The following is a 20,497-nucleotide window of genomic DNA, read 5'->3' on the forward strand; positions in this document are numbered from 1 at the left end:
TGGTTTCTCTTTGTGAGTTTCAAAGCAAAATATATTTAATGACACCAACTTTCTGAGCCGTTTGCCAAAATAACATGTTTAATAAATTATCGACCCAAATTTTTTTTCTTCCCGTCACTTGCAACTGTTCATAAAGTTTAATGTTTGTGAACATCTCCCTGAAACGTCGAGATAAATGCAACGTTGTTTTTCGGTGGGAGCAATTCAAGGTTTCTGGGTTGCATACAGTACATACTGTAGTCGGTAGTAATCACACTGACTCCAATCTGCCGATTCCCAAAAAATTGTTGACTGGTATCTACATTTTCAGCTTTCAGAATGTGGAAAGGAGTTCTTAAAGGGCGGGCTTAAAGTATCCACTTTCATTTCAGTAATTCATGGACCAAGGTGTGAAGTTTTTTTTGTTCTCAAAGTTTTGTCCCAATGGCTCTCTTCAGGATGGTTACCGAGGCCCAGACAGCTTCAACCTATAGTTCTTTTGTAGTCATATTTCCAGGGATGGTTTTTAATATCTCTGTGAGGTTCTTCATTATCATTCCTGCAGCTCCATCACTGGTACAACTTTGGCATTCTTCAGCTTCCAGGATCTTTTCATTTCATTCTTTAGGTTTTGGTATTTGTTCATTTTATTGATTTCTGCATCATTTCATCCCAAAATCACTGGTATTAACACCTCAATTGGCAATGCCTTCTTCTCTTTTTTGTACCCAAGTATGATATCTGGTCGCAATGCTTTGTTTACAATGTACACACTCGATTGGATCATGAGGTCAAATGTGAACGGTATTTCCATGTTTTCAGTGATTGCTTTTGGTTCATTTTCCCACGAATTATCTGCAACTGGAATATCAAAGTTTTTGCAGATGTGCTCACGGAAAACTTCACAAACTCTGTTGTGTCGTGTGTCCAGCTGTTCTGACACGAGTGTTTTTTTTTTCGTGTTCGGTCATAAAGCACAACATCATTCTCTTTGCTCACCCCACATCCATCCCTCACCTTTCTCTCTTTTGCTTCCTACTCCCCCCCCACCCAACTATCTCTCTCTCTCTCTCTCTCTCTCTCTCTCTCTCTCTCTCTCTCTCTCTCTCTCTCTCTCTCTCTCTCTCTCTCTCTCTCTCTCTCTCTCTCTCTCTCTCTCTCTCTCCCCTCCTCTCTCTCTCAACGCTTCTTCACATCCCTCCCTCCCACAGTGTATAGCAATGTTTGGTGAGGTGTAGCACTTCCCCCTCCCTCCTTACTCGTTCTTCCCCCTTTTCTCGCTTCCCCTCCCTCCTCCCTCACTGTTTTGCTACGTTTGGTGAGGTGCAGCACTCTCCACTTCCCCCCTCCTTTCCTTAATCATTATTCCCCCTTTCCGAGCTTCCCCTCCCTCCTCCCTCTGTCCTCTTCCTTCCCTTCCACCCGTCCTCTCTGCTCCCGTCCATACTCTCGATCTCCCTCCCTCCGTCTCCTGCCTTCCCTCCATCCATCCTCTCTGCCCCCTCCCTTCCATCCTCTCTGCCTCCCTCCCTTCCATCCTCTCTGCCCCTCCCTTCCATCCTTTTCCCTCCCTTCTCTCCATCCTCTGCCTCCTCTCCCCCTCTCTCTCCCTCCTCCCCCTCAACATCTCCGTCAGGGAGCGACGGGTGGGGCTTGCCAGTAACAATAGTAATTATCGATTCCCCAACACACGACATGAAAAAGTTCCCACGTGGTCACGACGCGAGGCCTCCGCGTCCGGAACGTGTCGCCTTCAATTCCCGCCCGAAATCCGCGCCCTGTTCACCCACACGTTCCTATCCGAGGCCTGGTCTGTTCGGGCCGATCCATTCCAGCGAGATCGATTGTTCGGACGCGGGACGTGGAGAGAAACGTTCATCCTCGTGATCAACAAGATCCACAACATCACGAATCCCATCCAAATGGAGCGAGAGAGAAAACACGAGAAAACAACTCGAGTATTTTCTTGCCGGAAGCCATCACCACGTGAAACTCCTTTGTTTTTGCTCCGGCAGGTAATTATGTTTCGTTATGAAATAATCCTCCATTATTCGCACAAACCAACGATTTGTGAAATACACAGAGGAAGGGTCGACGTGCTTCGGACAGAAAATACATCTGACTTGCCCGTCGTGTGTAACGTTTCATCGTGACGTCATTCCACACCTGGTACGTCAGCCGTCCATAATTCTTGAAGAGAAGACAGGAGGAAATTCGTCGAGTGCAAAATGGTTTGAAACAGTTATTTAAATTATCATTGTACATTTAATAACAACACACCAATAACCATTTTCTTCGTTTTGTTCATTTCGTGTCTCCTCCACATGGAGAACCAACAAACAACACGTTAGTAGTGACGTCACGGTGAGCCGTCCATTCCCGATTGTTTTCCCACATTTTCTTTTTATCAATGATTCAGTTGATCAAGACGAAGATCCGTAAAAAATGCCTTCCAAAGTAAAATGATGAATGTGAAGTTCGTTGGGAGGTAAAACGCTGGGTTGTGCCTGTGACGTCACGGGACTCGAACATGAGGCTCGAACCCGCGAATCATTTCTGAGGAGCTCGTGAGGAGCTCGTTCCAATGAAGCGATGTAACCACTCGGCCATGCCAGCGCCGATTATACACTCAACGATAGTTATATATGTACTTTGTAATGAACCACAATAACCACAACCAGCGTGGTTTATAAAACCTGTTTATTCACTGGACACTGATGGAGAACACACAATATTCATGATTTTGATTACAGAGTTTAATCAAATGAGGAAGCCTGGTGTTGGCGCAGTGGTTCGGGCAGCGGCTTGGGATCCAAGAGGTCCTGAGTTCAAGCCCCGTTGAGCCACTGAATTAATACACCAGGGGGTTGACTCAGCCTGTCATCCTTCCGAGGTCGGCGAAATGAGTACCAGTGAACGGGCCGGTGTATAACCCAGTTAAAATAGGTGTACCATATCCCTGTGTCGTAAGAGGCGACCAGGGTTGTGTCAGGAAGGGCATCCGGCGTAAAACATGTGTCAAATCACTATGCGGATCATACGGATGATCCGCTGTGGCGACCCCTGACGGGAGCAGCCGAAAGAAGAAGAAGAAGAGGAGGGGTTTAATCAAATCAGAATCACTGACGTCACACGAGCTCCACCAAACGTTGTGAAGTTTATATCCACGTTTTGATCCACGTTTTCCATTCTCAAGAACGAAACTTTGTAAAATCCCACGGAAATGGGGGACGAAACTCGTGTGTGATGATGATGATGATTATGATGATGATGATGATGATGATGATGATTGTGATGATCCTCCTCCACAATCACGAAGAACGCACGAGGAATTGAGATCACTGTGATGAGTGCGGATTGTTCACGCGAGACCTTCTTTCTGGGGACTTTGGTTGAATGGAAAAATGTTTTCATTACAAGTCAGAAACAACGTTTTCTCAAAATGAAAAAAAACATGTCAGGATGGAATCTCCAAAAAAAACAACTAAACAAGGTCAGATGGAATGACGAGATTGATAAGGGTCCTGTCACACCTTGACGTTTTCGCCAGCGTATGGCAAGGTATCAAAATGTCTGTAAAACGCTGGCGTACGCTGAACTATTGATGTTTTTTTTTCCAGTTTTGGAGGTATTCATGACGAGTTGGACGTTTGCATAACGTATTCGTAACGTGCACAGAACGTTTGGATAACAGAGATAACTTATATCAACGAATGCTGAGCGTGTTGTCGGCGTTCACAACCTGTGCCCAACGATAGTCTCACTTATGCATAGCGCGTGGCAGCGTAACGCCGACGATCACGTGGTGTAGCCTATCAAAAGGCTGCGGCTCGACGATTCAAATCAGAACCGCACTCGACACCGAAGTGTCAAGCCACTGTCACACCTTGACGTTTTAGCCAGCGTATGCCGACGTATGCCGACGTATTAGAAATTTGCCGAATACTCTGGCACACGTCGAATATGTTATGGGTAAGTTTTGTATACGTTAAGACCACGATGAAGCACGCTGGCATACGTCGTAGTACACCGAGTAAGTCGACAAATTTTCAGCATGTAGAAAATTTTTCGACGTATGCCAGCGTATACCACACGTTCCGCATACGCTGGCCATAAGTTGTAGGCACGTTATGCGATCGTTGACACACGTCGACACACGTTACTTGTAAGTTACTCATAAGTCGAAACACGTCGAGGTAATGTTTAGCTTACCTGAAACTTATTTCTAACCTATGAGTAACGTGTTGTAGGCACGTTATGCAATCGTTGACACATGTCGACATACGTTACTTGTAAGTTACTCATAAGTCGAAACACGTCGAGGTAATGTTTAGCGTTAGTGTTCCAGACTCCCTGGTTGTTTTTTTTTTCTTTCTTCGGCATCACGGTGATGTTGACACTTCGATTTCTAGTGCGGTTATGATTTAAATCGTTGAGCGGCAGCCTTTTAATTATATTACATTATATGATTACCGCACTAGAAATCGACGTGTGTCAACGATCGCGGAACGTGCCTTCAACACGTTACTCATAGGTTAGAAATAAGTTTCGGGTACGCTAAACATTACCTCGACGTGTTTGGACTTATGAGTAACTTACAAGTAACGTGTGTCGACGTGTGTCAACGATCGCAGAACGTGGCTTCAACACATTACTCATAGGTTAGAAATAAGTTTCGGGTACTCTAAACATTACCTCGACGTGTTTGGACTTATGAGTAACTTACAAGTAACGTGTGTCGACGTGTGTCAACGATCGCAGAACGTGGCTTCAACACATTACTCATAGGTTAGAAATAAGTTTCGGGTACTCTAAACATTACCTCGATGTGTTTCGACTTATGAGTAACTTACAAGTAACGTGTGTCAACGATCGCGTAACGTGCCTACAACTTATGGCCAGCGTATGCGGAACGTGTGAGTCATACGCTGGCATACGTCAAAAAATTTCAAGCATGTTAAAATTTGTCGACGAGCTCGGCGTACTACGACGTATGCCAGCGTACTACGACGTATGTCAGCGTACTACGCCGTATGCCAGCATGCTCTTTACGTATACAAAACTTGCCCATAACGTATTTGACGTGTGCCAGCGTTTTAGACAAATTTTTCATACGTCGGCATACGCTGGTTAAGTCGTCAAGGTGTGACAGGGCCTTTAACTACAAATCCCCTCAAGATATCTTGACGAAATTTGGTACACATATCAAGCAAGTGGTGAACTCGTGCCTTTTGATGTTTACAGATTTTTAAAAAATTTTTTTTACTCTGGTGGGGGATATCGAAGACTTTGTCTTCAACGCATACTGGTTATCCCCCGCCAACCAACGAAGTTGGTGGGGGATATATAAATTGGTTCCGTCCGTCCGTCACATTTCGTTTCCGGAGCTTAACTACAAATCCCCTCAAGATATATTTACGAAATTTGGTACACATATTAAGCAAGTGGTGAACTGGTGCCTTTTGATATTTAGAGATTTCCCCCAAAAAAATTTCTATCACTTTCCATGAAAACAACTTGGGTATGAAGAAATAATTAAGGTTAACCTTTGTTTCCAGAGCATAGTTGCAAAACTATTAACTATTTGTTTATGAAATCTGGTACACATCAAGAATAAATTGAACTGGTGCCTTTTGCTACTTGTCCTCATTTACTATGGCGGGGGATATCGAAGACTTGTCTTTAGCGGATGCTAGTTTATTTTTGGGACACGTATAAAAAATGTCGCACTCAGGGATCCGCAGGTAAATCGTACTCGGCGAGAAGTTACACATGCTGATCACACGAAAATTTGACGATTCGGGACGAGTCTGTAAAAAGGGGAGGGGGTAGTGTTATGAATTTGGAAGCTTACTGCACACAACAGCCAGGTCCTATAGATTATTTATGTCAATAAGTATGTGTACCGTTAGAATCCATCCCCTTCTGTCTAATGGGAATTAAATGTGTGTGCTACGGATTATTTTATAGTTAGGATTTTTACATCACCAACAGCAATGACAACAACAACACTCTGCTCGTGGCATTGTCCGCGCTCTTTGCGCGCTCGCCAGCATGCGGGCGTGTGCGGAATTCCATGCCCCAGGTGGTGTGGATTTCGCACCAAATATGGTCACGGAACGCTTTGTTCTGGCTGCACACCAAATAAGGGTATGCGTTATTTTCCTCCCAATGGGCGATGAGCGGACCGCGCCCCAAAAAGAACGATGAGGATGCATTGAAGATTGCACCCTGTCTGCTCGAGCGCGCTTCTGTCTGGGTCTGTGACTGACTGCATCCCATGCATCCGAGGCGTCTCGTCTGGCGCATTACAACAAGCGGTCGACCATCTCATCACGGGAGATCACCTTGTCTCGCCTCCTCTGGGTTCGGCTGCCCTGGTCCGTTCTTTGGAGACTGGTGCTCCGGGAAGGTGCGGGCGTCGAGCCGCGTGAACGCGGCCAGGTAGCCAGCACGTTCTCTTCACTCAGCTCGTCTTCCCTCCGAGCTGAAGGGGCAATAAAGACCTCGAGGTCTATCTCTTTCTGGGTATGTGTGTGTGTGTGTGTGTGTGTGTGTGTGTGTGTGTGTGTGTGTGTGTGTGTGTGTGTGTGTGTGTGTGTGTGTGTGTGTGTCTGTGGGCCCTGTCTCTAAGTAGAATTGTTTAAGGAATTGCTTGAATATGTGATACCTTTCTTTATTCGGATAACTCTGCTCTGTGTTCCACTCCCCAGTTATTACCTTCGCATTCTGCGAAAGGTTATGTTTTGGTCGCTGTGTATTTATTTATTTATGAATATGTGTGTTTGTTTGTTATTCGCATAACTCAGAAAGTATTAAACCGGATTGCATGAAATTTGGTGGGATGATTCGTGAGTATCCAAGGACGATTTTTTTTAGATTTTGGGAGCGATCGGGTCAAAGGTCAAGGTCAAGGTCATGAAAAGGTCAAAAACACTCTTTTGAGCATAACTTCCTTCATAATACAGCTATCGACATGCAACCACAGCCATATTGTTCCATGACGAGATACCTTTCGGATATGTAGTGTCGGATTTGGCGTAACGTCATCGGAAGTGCGTCTAAATGACGTCACAAGATGATGTAAATTTTCAATTTTCGATCTCATCAGTTTTGATCACACCGTTTTGTAGGACTTACCTGAAGGACGTCACATACCAAATTTGACTTCGATTGGACTGACCGTTATGACGTCATTGACGTTTGAACATGACGTTTTTCAATTGTGGCTAAAATGTCCTGATATTTTACATTCAAATATCTATATAATTTATAAAACAAAGTCTCCCAAATCCAGGCATTAGGATTAGTACCAAAATATCTGTTTATTGATGTCCAGGTTTTGCCAATTAACTCTGTAGTCAAGGTCAAGGTCACACTCAAGGTCAAAATATACTTGTAGGCATAGCTTCAGATCTAATAGAGCTATTGACATGAAACCAACGTTAAAACGTTCAGTGAACTACGAGCTTTCAGAATGGTAGTCCCCGATTGGACGTGACGTCCCCGGAAGTGCGTCAAAATGACGTCAAAAGATGACGTCATTTTTCAACTTTTTAATTTTTCAGTGTTTATCATTCCATTTTGTTGGACTGCCTTCAAGGAGGTTACACACCAAATTTGACGTCAATCGGACTGACGGTTGTGACGTCATGGACGTTTTAAAATGACGTTTTTCAAATGTGCCCGGAAAAAAGTTGCGGCGGCGAAGGTATGCGCTCCACCGAGTGCCCATTCTAGTTGTTGTAAATAAACTCCCCTCTTGTTGAAGGTACCAGCTCGTTCTTTGTCATTTCTGCCATTGGTTTGCCACGATGCGTATCGGGGATTAGGAAGGCCGTTGCTGCCGTAATTGTGCATTTGGACCGACGGGCCTCGGTAACCATCCGCTCGGGTTACACACGGTTCGAGCACGGTAACGGCTCGTCCCGCTCGAGGACTGTCGAGGGTGTGAATTCCCCGGTAGCTTTCCCGCATGGGTTCTTCGGTATATTGAAGTTTGGCAATTGACCCTATCCCACGTGGTCTAATTATTGGCGATTCATGGTCCTGTAAGGGACCCGTACCTTCGGACTTATCCGAGGGTCACGACCTAAATTCCGTGTGTTTGGTGGAGCCGACTCCACTGCTCCACCAAGCGGTCGTGCTCGTCACCGAGACCTGGCCCCACAACAATATCACGTGGTCATGTAACATGTGGTGAAGTTTGAATTTCCTCCGTTGAACGGTTTTCGATGTTGTTGTACGTATGAAGGAGAGGAGCACACTGGGTGAATGATGCCGTTTATATGTACAGGTACAGGTAGTTTGTCGACGCAGTCAGTCCATTGTTTCCTCTTAAGAAAACGATCGTCTCTTGATGTGTGTCGTTTAAGCTGAACGTGTCCATTCTCCCTTTAACCGTCTCCACGTAAAACCGATTCTCTTCCTCAGGTTCGAATTGAAATGTGAAACAAGAATAATAGGTTTGATCCCAATGTTAGTGATTCCGTTTAATAACGGGGAACGTTAAACTTGTTTCGTTCTTCCGGGGGATCGAATCACGTGATGTCGGGATGAAGTTCGTGTCCGAGGGAGAGTGAGCTTCCCGCCTGGAGGTCTCAAAGGTCGTGGTTGTTTCGTTCAGCGAGCTCGGAGTTGTGTTTGGTGACGTGGTGTTTCCTCGTCCTGAGGGTCATGGATCGAGACCCTCCGAGATGTCCCCACGATCCGAGCTCCTCGGACAACACGTCGGGTTCTGATGGAGAGAACCGAGGGGGTCCGGGAGGGGCTGCTGGGATCTGCGGGTTCAGGATCCTGGACGTTAAGAACCTTCCAGCTGGAGAGCGTGGGAATGACCAGGAACCAGGTACGGGGTTCTCTCAAACACCAACGAAACATCACATCCATCCAGAGGGGGAACATTGAAAAAAGAACATCCGCACGTGCAGGGGGATCCACATGAAATGAAGACACAGGTGGAGGCTATTCAGCCCATCATGCCTTTGTGATGTCAACACCGAACTCATTGAACACAAGATCTAAAGAGGAAAATACAATAAAAAAAAACAAATATTTTTAAGAGTCTTTATGGGTTTTTTGTAGGTATGTATTTTTTTTTTTTAAAGTTTTTGTAGTTTTTTCCACTCCTCGGGGGAGGAGGGGGTTATGGGCTTCGTTTAAAACACATCAACCACACAACACCCCTTGATAAGACCCCCACCAACAGCACTCTGCACACAATCACCCATCAAAACTCTAAACAACCAAAAAATCCTACCAACATCCCCATACCCCTCTATCTCCATAACTTCCAGGCACCTATCTGATTCCAATTTAAACTTCGACTGTTTCTGCTGCCACTACATTTCCAGGGAGACCATTCCAAGCATTAACTTCTCTCTGAGTGAAAGTCCCCTGTCTTGTTTCCCTCTTAACTCTCCTGTTCTTTACTCTCGGGCTATATGGCCCCTGGTCCTATCACTGTCTACTCTGTTTAATAATAATTCATCTTCACTTATTTTATCTCTACCTTTCATTATCTTAAACCTCTCCATCATAACTCCTCGTAACCGCCTCCTTTCTAGTGTATATAGCCCCGTCTCCTTCAGCCTCTCCTCATAGCTAAGTCTTGCCAGGCCCACAATCAATCGAGTCGCCCTGTGCTGAACCCTCTCCATGGCATATGTGTCCTTCCTGAGTTGTGGTGACCAAACATGCCCACAATATTCTAGATGTGGCCCTCACTAATTTCCTGCGCAATGTTAACACCACCTCTTTTGATTTAAAAATGATTCCCCTCCAAATACAACCTAAAACCATATTTGCTTTACCTATAACTGCCTGGCACTGTGCTGCCTGCTTACCTCCCATATCTATTACTACCTCCAGATCCTTCTCCTGTGTGACACGCTCCAACATTACCCCTTACATCCTGTAATCTCTATTTTCATTGTTCTTTCCCATTCCAAACACCTTACACAAGCTCAGGTTAAATTACATCTGCCAATCTTTTGCCCAATCAAAACAAGTATCAATACTTTCCTGAATCTGATCACCACCCCCTCTGCTATCCACCTCACCTCCAAGCTTTGTGTCATCTGGAAATTTGGAAAGCTTACTCTTTACCCCCATTATCCAAATTGTTGCTGTAAATGATGAATAGTAATGGTCCGAGTACTGATCCTTGTGGTACCCCGCTACTTTCATCCTCCCAGCAAGACATCCTCCCACTCACAGCCACTCTTTGCATCGTACCACTCAGCCAGTTTGCAATCCAATTAGCTACCTGACCAACGACTCCACAAACCCTCACTTTGGCTAACAACCTCCGATGTGGTACCTTATCAAGTACCTTCCTAAAGTCTAGATATACTACGTCCACTGCCTTTCCCTCATCCACCCAATCAGACGCTGCTTCATAGAACTCTAAAAGATTTGTTAAACAGGAACTACCTTTGGTAAACCCATGCTGACTCCCTTTAGTTTGTATTTGTTTAAATGGTTCCTCATCTCATCCTTAATTAATGTCTCCAACACCTTCCCCACACCTGAAGTCAAACTAACAGGTCGAGCTTCTCAATTCTTCTCTGGATCCTTTCTTAAATTATGGTGTTACATTTGCTTACTCTCCTGTACTGACTCCAGCGAACGATTGAAAATATCCGTTAACATCTCGCTTACCTGCTCAGCCACCACCATCGATACTCACGGTTGCATACTTTCTCGACCCAGAACCTTATCTACTCTAAGATTACCGAGCTGTTCCTTTACTTCCTCCACTCCAACCTGGATCTTCTGTAAAAGCCCTTCCTCACCTCCGAGATAGATACTCTCAGCTATTGGCAATTCTCCTGACTGTTCTTGTGTAAAAGTGGAATAAAAATACTTGTTTAATAAGCCTGCCATCTTGCTTTCATCACTAACCTCTCTCCCTTTGCTGTTCCTCAATGGGCCCACACTGGTCCTGACCTGTTCTTTTCCCCTGATATACTGAAAGAAAGCCTTGTTATTATGTTTTATACTCTTCGCCATGTCCTCATACTCTCTTGGCTTGCCGAGTTATTTTCTTAACTTGCCTCTGTTTACTCCGATAGTGTAAAAATCCAACTCCAGTCCTGTTATTTTAAACCCAATAAATGCCTTCTGCTTCTCCTTAATAGCGTTCCTCATCTCTGCTCAACCACCCTGGTCTCTTTCTACTTCTAGTTTTACATTTCATTGGAATGTACTTACTCTGCACTCTACACATTTGGTCCTTGAAGGTTTCCCATTTTTCTGATGCTGATTGTCCTGTTGTTGGAGTCTCCCAATCTACATCACACAATTCTCTCCTCATACCCTCAAGGTTTGCCTTCCTGAAATCTAGTAGCCTTACCCTTCTACCGTGAACTCAAACTTTAACAGAATCTTTGCACACACAATGTTTTGGTCACTTGCTCCTAAATGCTACCCGACCTCCAGCTCCTCCACCATATTGAGATCGTTACTTAAAAGGCGGTCTAACACTGCACTCCCCCTCGTGGGCTTATCTACAAACTGGGTTAAAAAGCAATCTTGGAATAAAACTAGAAAATCCTCATCTGCTCTGCCCTTTCCCTGTTCATGGACCCAATCTATCCCTGGCAAGTTAAAATCCCCCATAATCAACACTCTTCCCTTACCACATGCCCTTCTCAATTCTTCATGTACTCCTTCCTCCTCTTCCTTCCCACCCGGAGCCTGATAAAAACATCCTACCAGTATCTTACTGTTTTTACAATCTCCAATCTAATACAATCTCTAATCCCATACAGAATCCTCAACATTTATTCCCTCCTTGATGTCACCCCTTTCTCTTGATGCAATGCTGTCCTTTACCCAGATTGTAACTCTTCCTCCTATTCTCTCCTTCCCATCACACCGATACACCTTGTAGCCTTCTGATCCTGTCCTCCAGCTACTCTCCTCCTTAAACCATGTCTCACTCACTGCAACTATATCGTACTCCTCGTTATATACTTTGGCTTCAAGCTCTTCCATCTTATTATTTTAACTTCTGGCATTGGTTTAGACTATAGAATACATTTAACTTTTCCCTTCTTGAAATTATATTTTCCTGCCTGGCCTTACTCATCACAATTACTTCATCCGTTCCTTCCTTAATAGCTTCCCCACCGTCCGCTGACCTGCAAAAGCCTGAATTCCTTCCTCAATTCCCACTGCAAACCTTGCTGCCCCCTTTCTATTTAACAAACAGCCATCATTCTGGAAACACTCCCGTTGTCCCCGAAATGATTCCCACTGCTTCATAAATGTAAAACCTTCCTCCCTACACCATTCTTCCAGCCATTGGTTGATGTGTATTGCTCTGCTCATAATTTTTATATCATTTCATAATTTTGGGAGGATCCCAGAAAACATGACCTCACAACCCTTTGCTTTCAGCCGCTTACCCAATATCCTGTATCTATTTTTCAAAACCTCTGAGTAAACTTTCCCTCCAGCATTCGCACCGAGGTGTACCACAACCAACATCTTCCTGCCATGACCCGATACAATATCGTTTACCCTTCCTTCAGTGTCCCTAACTCCCGCTCCTTCAAAACTACACAGAATTCTGTGTCTACAATCCTTCCTGCAGAATGAAGAATCAACATACTTAATTGTCTCATCACCCACAAAAACTGTCTCCCAGACCTCATGTCCACCAATTTCCATTTCAGCACCTCCACCACTGCCTGCACCCGCTGCACCTCCACCACTGCCTGCACCTCCAACACTGCTTGCAACTCCACCACTGCCTACACCCACTTCAACTCCACCACTGCCTGCACCCGCTGCACCTCCACCACTGCCTGCACCCGTTGCACCTCCACCACTGCCTGCACCCGTTGCACCTCCACCACTGCCTGCACCCGCTGCACCTCCACCACTGCTTGCATCTCCACCACTGCCTGCACCCGTTGCACCTCCACCACTGCCTGCACCCGTTGCACCTCCACCACTGCCTGCACCCGCTGCACCTCCACCACTGCTTGCATCTCCACCACTGCCTGCACCCGCTGCACATGCCCACCACTGCCTGCACATGCCCACCACTGCCGCACCCACCGCACGTGCACCACTGCCCGCACCTGCCGCACGTGCACCACTGCCCGCACCCGCCGCACGTGCACCACTGCCTGCACCTGCTGCATGTCCACCACTGCCCACACCCGCCACATGTCCACCACTGCCCGCACCCGCCGCACGTGCACCACTGCCCGCACCCACCGCACCTCCACCACTGCCCGCACCCGCCGCACCTCCACCACTGCCCGCACCCTCCGCACCTCCAGCACTGCCTGCACCCGCCGCACCTCCACCACTGCCCCCTCCCCGCCACGCCTCCACCACTGCCCCCTCCCCGCCGCGCCTTCACCACTGCCCGCACCCTCCGCACCTCCACCACTGCCTGCACCCGCCGCACCTCCACCACTGCCCCCTCCCCGCCGCGCCTTCACCACTGCCCGCACCCTCCGCACCTCCACCACTGCCCGCACCCGCCGCACCTCCACCACTGCCCCCTCCCTGCCGCGCCTCCACCACTGCCCCTCCCCGCCGCGCCTTCACCACTGCCCCCGCCACGCCGTCACCACTGCCCCCTCCCTGCCGCGCCGTCACCACTGCCCCCTCCCCACCGCACCGTCACCACTCCCCCGCCCCCGCCGCACCGACTTCAGACATTTAAATCGTTTCCAATTTTTTGTTTGTTTGTTGCTTTTTTCAACAATTGAGGAAAAGGAAATGGTTTTTGTGTCCAAAGGATTTTAACTAATACGATGATGTTTGTGTATGTATTTGAATGATGTCAAATGTTCATTTCTTGATTATTCCATGAAGAATATAAATATTACAAGGTTCAGCCACTCACGATAATGGTATTTTATTTTGGAATCTGTTTTTAATTTATTCAAGTCTTTCTCCTCCACCTGCACAAACTTCCCCCTCCAGAGTGGGTCTCCTCAATCACCGAAGGTGGACGGAGGTTTTGTTTCCATCAGGGTTGGGGTCAATTACAATTTTCAATTACAATTACGCTGTAATACAAAATTTTCAATCGCAATTACACCCGTAATTATAATTAATTATCAATTACGTAATTAATTATGTAATTGACCCTAACCCTGGTTTCCATCCCAGTTTATCTGTTTCTCTGTGAGCATGTTTTCTCGATTCGGTGGAAGCTCCGGATCCGGATATGAGAAATTTTTTTTGTGATTCCTCACCATTGAGAGATTGGGACAAAAACGACGGATGGCATGCTATTTCAAAAAGTTGTGGACGGGTTATGACAAAACTTGGTTGGTGAGACGGTTCGGTGACGAGAACAAGCCGATTCGATGTTGCTTCAGGTTCGGAGCCAAATCCGGCCTTTTGGTGAGATACAAAACGTAACTCGTTCAGCCTTGCGGAGGTATGCACCCGACCGAGTGCCGCTCTAGTTTGGTTTGGATTTGTTTTGCCTAACTAGTTTGGTTTGGATTTTGATTTGTTTTATTCAAGTTCTGGTTTTGTTTTGTTGATGTTCTCTTTAACTGGTTGGGTTTTTTGTTGTTGTTCTGTTTAACGGGTTGTGTTACCTTGCAGGGTCTATTCTGGTCATCAAGATGGAACTGGAACCTATAGATTCTCACTCACAAGGTAAGCATCTATAATAACAGTGTGCGTTCAAGGTAAATGTATTAGATGAATACAGGACATTCAAAATGATGGATGAACACGAACAAGATCTTTTGTGCTTGCGATGTGTGCGTGTGTGCGTGTGCATATTTGTGAGATTGTTTGCCTCTGCTTCAGTTGATCACGTGCTCGCAAGCCTTCAGCTTGACACCTTATCAGCCTAAAACCTACATCCTGTTGCTCGTTGTTGCACTCCGTCAAGTCTAAGTTCCCTCGTACTTTCAATCACTTGTCCTTTCAACCTGGTCGTGATGTATGTTTCTGGAGTGATCTATTCCGCAGCGAATGCCATTAAATATCTGTACCCACTATTTGCCTTCTCCCACAACTGCACATCCCTCTTCCGAACAGTGTGGTCCATTGTTTGAAGGCCCTGTTCTCACATTCCCGATTTTTCTGTTCAAGTGAATGTCGCAGGTCCGGATATTGTATGCCTAATGGAAACATTCCTCTCGCAGGATGTTCCGATTCCTTTGTCTTTTGCCAGCTATTCTCTCTTCCGCTTTGAAAGTCCCCATAGTTATCGCATTGGTGTTGTTGCTGATGATGTCAAGATTCAGACTAACCCCTCCTAACCCTCTGGAATACATTTGGCTGCATGTACCTTTCTGCAGTCACCTAATAGTTGTCTATATGGTTAAACCATCTCCTGAATGGTGATGACGATACACACCTCAATTGCATCAAACGTGGATCAACTCTTAACCTTCCATCCCAACCCTCATTTTCTCATATGAAGCAAATTCTGTATAACTCTGCCAGCTGGCTGGGTGTTTGCTTCGTAACAACCAATGACGTCATTGAGGCAAAATCTGTAAGCTTTCCAACTGGTATGTCCTCCCTCCTGGACATGCTAATGATTAACTTTCCATTCAACTTTTTTGTGTCCACTCTACCATACATTGCTTCTCTGACCAGGTTCTTGCTGAAGCCCATATTTCTGTGGCTAATGTGTGAGAGCAACCTCGTTGCCTTGAAATATGGCTGTTGATACAGGCCGATCGGCAGGACTGAATTCTACAGATGCAAAAAGGATTGGGCGACCACGTGAACAGCACCTGATGATTCCATCTATTCTGTCCACCCTCTCAGCCATCATACATTGAATGGCTCGAGCAAGGCTGTTGAGGACTGCTTTCTCAAACAAAAAAACGGGCATCTTGAAGCAAATTGGTGAACCATATCTTGAAGCAAAAAACCCAGGCAGGTCGGTGGTCTTTCTGTCTTCGACTGTCTCCTCTCCGGTCTCGCCACCCCTGCTCTGTCTGCGATATGTCCCCCCCCCCCATATTTCCGCATGGCGTTCAAGGTCCGCCAGCAACCCCCTTCTGGTAAAACTACCAAAATCACGAATCACTGCTCACCTTCACTCTTTTATCCCTGTTTTTTTTTCCCCGCCTTTGCAATAAACCCCCACACTCTTCAATCACATTCTTCCCTCCAGGCCTTCAAAACAGCTGTTGACCACCATCTCTTATCATCCCCCATCCAAATCCTCGATCTCTTCTACCCCCGATAATCCACCTAAGCCCACTTCCTTCAATTTCCATGCTTTCCTTCCTGAAAGTCCCTGTAATGTCCATCTTGTATACCCCGTGTTCCCCGTCCCTTCTCTCTCCCTTCCACAGATCTCCGAATGTCTCTGTTCTCCACTGTTTTGTCCTTCCCCCTCCCGCCCCTCTTGTCTCATGCCCCCCTTGCTGTGCGTTGTGTGTCGGCTCTCATACGAGCCTCGACAATGTATACAAAAATATAATAATAATGCAACGAATGTTCAGTGGCTGCTAATTAATTGCTGTACAAATTGTCTTTTATTTCCAATACTTTACAATGTTGTTTTGCATATTGTTACAGATGTTTACGGTGAGCTGGAAGTGAAGTGTGAACATTTTGACGCTTGTTCTTCACAAGGTAAGTCGATAACTCCAATTCCCTGTCTAAAAATATCGAATTGGCGAGGAGACATTATAAATTTGTGTTTCCTTAAATATGATTTAAATACCCTTTTTGTATCCAAATTTGAGGCTAATGGGTGAGCTGGAACGGAAGGAACATAGTGGAAAGAGGGTAAACGTACCAACAGCAGTGAAGAGGGACACTTGGGTAAGGGGAAGAATACGAGTAATGAGAGAGGGGGTGGAGGACACAGGAGGTGAACCAGTTGGACACGAGCTTAACCACAGCAAGAAATGGGTTGAGAGAACAGAGATGAAATGGTAACGGAACAAATGAATGGAATAGGGTGTTTTGAAGCCCTGCAGGGAAGAATGGGATTGAATAGACGAAACAAGAGAACAGACACAGTATTTGGTGCTTTCTTCTGTGCGTATCCTGGGGCATCTTTAATGCGTTCACACATGCAATCGTCAAGTTCTTGAGATATTGTCTCTGGCAGATGTTTCTTATTTTTGCTGTTTGACGCTTGTTCTCTTCTCAGACGAGCCCAGATTGGAACCTTACTCTTCTGTGTATGGATATCTGAGATTGTGAATAAATAACAGACAATCAAAACAGTTTGGATAAACTGGGTCAGCAACTGCGATCATCATATCCACCTCTCACTGTGATCAATTGGTGGAAAGACCCCCTGGTAAAATCTGGACGAGATGAGTTACAAAAACTTTTCAAATCTCCACTGATTTGGGTTAAGGCACGACAGGATACTGAAAGTATCAACAAGAAACATCATTAATTAACTTTGCAGATTTTGAGGCTCATGCGATTCATAAGTTTTCTGAAAAAGAGCCAACAGACTGACGAAGGTGAAGCCAGCAGACAGATGACTCGTACGTTGGGCAATGGTGAAGTCCTTCATGGTGGGTAGAGTTCTCGTTCGTGGGACTCTGCTCTATGGTATGACAGGTGGAGGTAAGTTTATGAAGTTGATAAATTAATACAGATTGTATTGTATCGAACAAAAATCTTTTGTCACGTGCTCCCGAGATCGGATTGACGAGTGTATGCCCCACTCTGGTATACTTTAATGTCGACTTTCTTCATGCAGCATTCGTCAATTTATTTTTCCTGTGCAGGCACATCAAAAAAAATAACATGTCGATGCTGAATGTGAGATTTATTCATGAATCAATATTTTCTACTGACTGAGCACTGGATTGTGTACAATGCACCAGGTTCAGTGGAGAGACATCTCAACGGTCACTCTCATCAGAATTTGAACAATGTCCAGGTGAAGGAAGAGATGGGTGAAGATTCCTTTCCAGCAGATGGTGAGCTCAAAGAGGGCAATGTGCAGAATTATTTTTTACTGAGGACTGCTGTGCCACATGTGACGTTGTATTCATCACTTGTGATATCTAAGACACAGTAAGACTATTTTCCTTTTGTAAATTTGTTCAATTTACCGACAGAACGTTTTCTCTTGAGAATGATAAAAGGATGTGCAGGAGCTGAGAGCAATTTTGATGGTGTTGTGAGAAACAAAAATACCATGGAGGTCTTTCTGAGTGACAGCTCCCACGTAACTGTGTCATTGCCTCCACCAAAGGTGGACGGTGGTTATGTTTTCACCTGTTTGTGAGCGGGATATCTCAAAATGTTATGAACGGATCCGGACTAAACTCGGTGGACAGGTTGGGTTTGTGACGAGGAGTAATTTATTTGATTTTGGTTAAGATCTGGATCCAGATAGAATCATATAATTTAAGTGATTCTTCACCATTGAAAGATAGGGCCAAATACGATATTGGTATAGACGTGGCCCAAATAACTCTGGAAGGCTGGCGAGTGTATCAAAAGACCACAAACTTTATCTACAACACTCACCTCTTGCTGGATCTTCGTGTCCAAGGTCGGTTTACCATACCTGTGAGATTAATGAAGCAGAGGGGGAACCGTGCCGGTGGCTGCGTAACGAATATTAAGTGGCTGAGTGGACCAGCGTTACGCACCGTACCCTATCGTCCATCACACCAATTAATCACTTGGGCCAATTTTCCAGGAGCACTATCTCAGATCAAACCTGAGCAAGATAAGGCAAGACATGACATCAAATCTTTCATGAATTTATTTCACAAGCTGGAAATTGGTGGGAGAAATGGCAGTTGGGGAATTCAAACTGGCAAATGGTGAGATGAATGAGGAAAAAGGCAAGGCAAGCGATATTCATAAATGTCCAAGCACATACAGTCGTGGCCAAAAATATTGGAATCCTTGCACTTTTTTTTCAAATAATGCACCATTTCTTCCAGAAAATTGTTGAAATTAAAAAATATTTTGCTGTCCACAAATGTATTTCTTTGGTTTGCAGTGGAACAAAACCAAAAAAGCTGAAAAATTATAAAATCTTAGCTTCTTCCACACAGAAATCCTAAAATGGCCTGGACAATAGTATCGGCACTTTTTGGAAGTTGTTCGAAATCATGAGATTTCAAACAGGTGATTCCCCTTTACTTTGAAATTTCACTCACCTGTGGTGAGTTGTCGGTCCCTGCAATGTAGAAATCATTCATTCAACCAGTTTGAATGAAGAAAAGGAGTCAATCTGCTGTTTTATGTCACTGTGTGTACTGTAATGAGCATGGAGAAAAGAAAGAAAACCAGTAGTGGAGCAGACTGGGGCTGAAAAAAAATGACCTACCCCTCCCGGTAGTCAAAAAAAGTGAAACCTGTTTTAAATGGAAGGTATGGATGTCTAGTAATAGAAACTCATGGTTGTACAAACATGTTAATTAACCCCTTGTTTGCCACATACCGTTAAATGTTGATTTATTATTAGCCGGAAGGGTCAACTACGCCAGATACATGCCCGTCTACATGTCTGAGATGAAATCCCTGGAAACTGCACAACCAGACGTGTTCCAACATCTAATGAATGGAGGGTTTGTCATAAGACGCAAGCAAGAGACAACTTTCAACTGCGTGCCAACAGATCAGGCACTCGAGCAGACCATAAACCAGGAGGCGAAGAGCGACGGAGGTATAATAGGTTTCACACTCCGGAAGGGGGCCTTATTGCGTTGGTTGTTGACACGACATATAACAGGGGAATATGCTGAAAGGTACAAGGAAATGTGTTTGTCAAACCCCCAGAGTCGGCAGCATGAAGAGTTGGGACACGCCAGAATGATAACAGACGTAAAAAATGTCAAGCAAGTACGAGATTACATTCTGAATCGTTGCCAGGATCCATTTGACCTATCCGATGTCCCAGAAAAGCTGATCAACATCGTGAGCGGGCAAGTCGCATCAGCAGCTGTCGAAAAATCTCTGGCTTCATTACTATCAACAGGTAAAGCCTTGTACCAGGGATTTGTCGACGAGCGATTGGTCGAAGGAAGAGAGAAAATGAAAGGTATCTGGGATACTCTACCACGGAAAACGGCTTTGACATTCGCAGACATGAAAAAAAAATGTTACCAACGACAAAGGCAAGAAAATCACTATGAACACAGAGGTCCTGTTCAGGCGCTTGTTGGCAGTGTCCCAAAACAGAGAAGTTGATTTGAAGAAGGTGCTTGCCTTCGAGCTGGCAGCAGTACCTCCTTCTATGTTTCACGACGATGGAGCTCTGAGAAAAACGAACAAGGCAGACCTGGCCAAGAAGATAGAGTCGTTCTCAGAAGAGCTAATCGAACTTCCATTGTACAATGGCAGATATACAGCCTACATCATTGATGGAATGGCATTGGTTGAGGCGTTGAATGATGACCATTTCAAGACATTCAACGACCTTGCCGAGATCGTGCAGAAGCGCCTGGTGAGAGTCCTGAAGAATACGCTCTTTGACACGGCAATAGTCACCTTGGTATTTGACAGGTACCAGGAAGCCTCTATCAAAGCTGCTGAGTGCCAACGCCAGGGAGCCACAGACAACGTA

The 20,497-nt window shown here is 45.3% G+C and overlaps 1 protein-coding gene across 26 annotated transcripts in view; it reads left to right on the top strand.

Moving 5' to 3' along the window:
* Positions 1 to 1,612: 1,612 nt before the first annotated feature.
* The window catches only part of LOC147010026 (uncharacterized), a 147,880-nt gene continuing 128,995 nt past the window's right edge, over positions 1,613 to 20,497 (top strand). For 10 of the 26 annotated variants that reach the window (XR_015052670.1, XR_015052665.1, XR_015052664.1 and 7 more), the window contains exons 1-4: positions 8,492 to 8,827; positions 14,569 to 14,622; positions 16,516 to 16,572; positions 17,793 to 17,888. Coding sequence is in view for 11 of the 26 variants with exons in the window: in XM_085861074.1 (XP_085717200.1) it covers positions 8,656 to 8,827; positions 14,569 to 14,622; positions 16,516 to 16,572; positions 17,793 to 17,888 (379 nt within the window). In the remaining 15 variants the exon portion in view is untranslated. Of the gene's footprint in view, positions 1,995 to 8,487; positions 8,828 to 14,568; positions 14,623 to 16,515; positions 16,573 to 16,692; positions 17,530 to 17,792; positions 17,889 to 20,497 lie in introns of those variants that run through there. The other 16 variants (XR_015052673.1, XR_015052658.1, XR_015052659.1 and 13 more) reach the window with 9 other exon arrangements.

Source organism: Eptatretus burgeri, chromosome 17 (genome assembly GCF_056783735.1).
Source record: "Eptatretus burgeri isolate ZD-2024b chromosome 17, Ebu_testis_v1, whole genome shotgun sequence".
In the NCBI taxonomy this organism is placed as follows: Eukaryota; Metazoa; Chordata; class Myxini; order Myxiniformes; family Myxinidae; genus Eptatretus; species Eptatretus burgeri.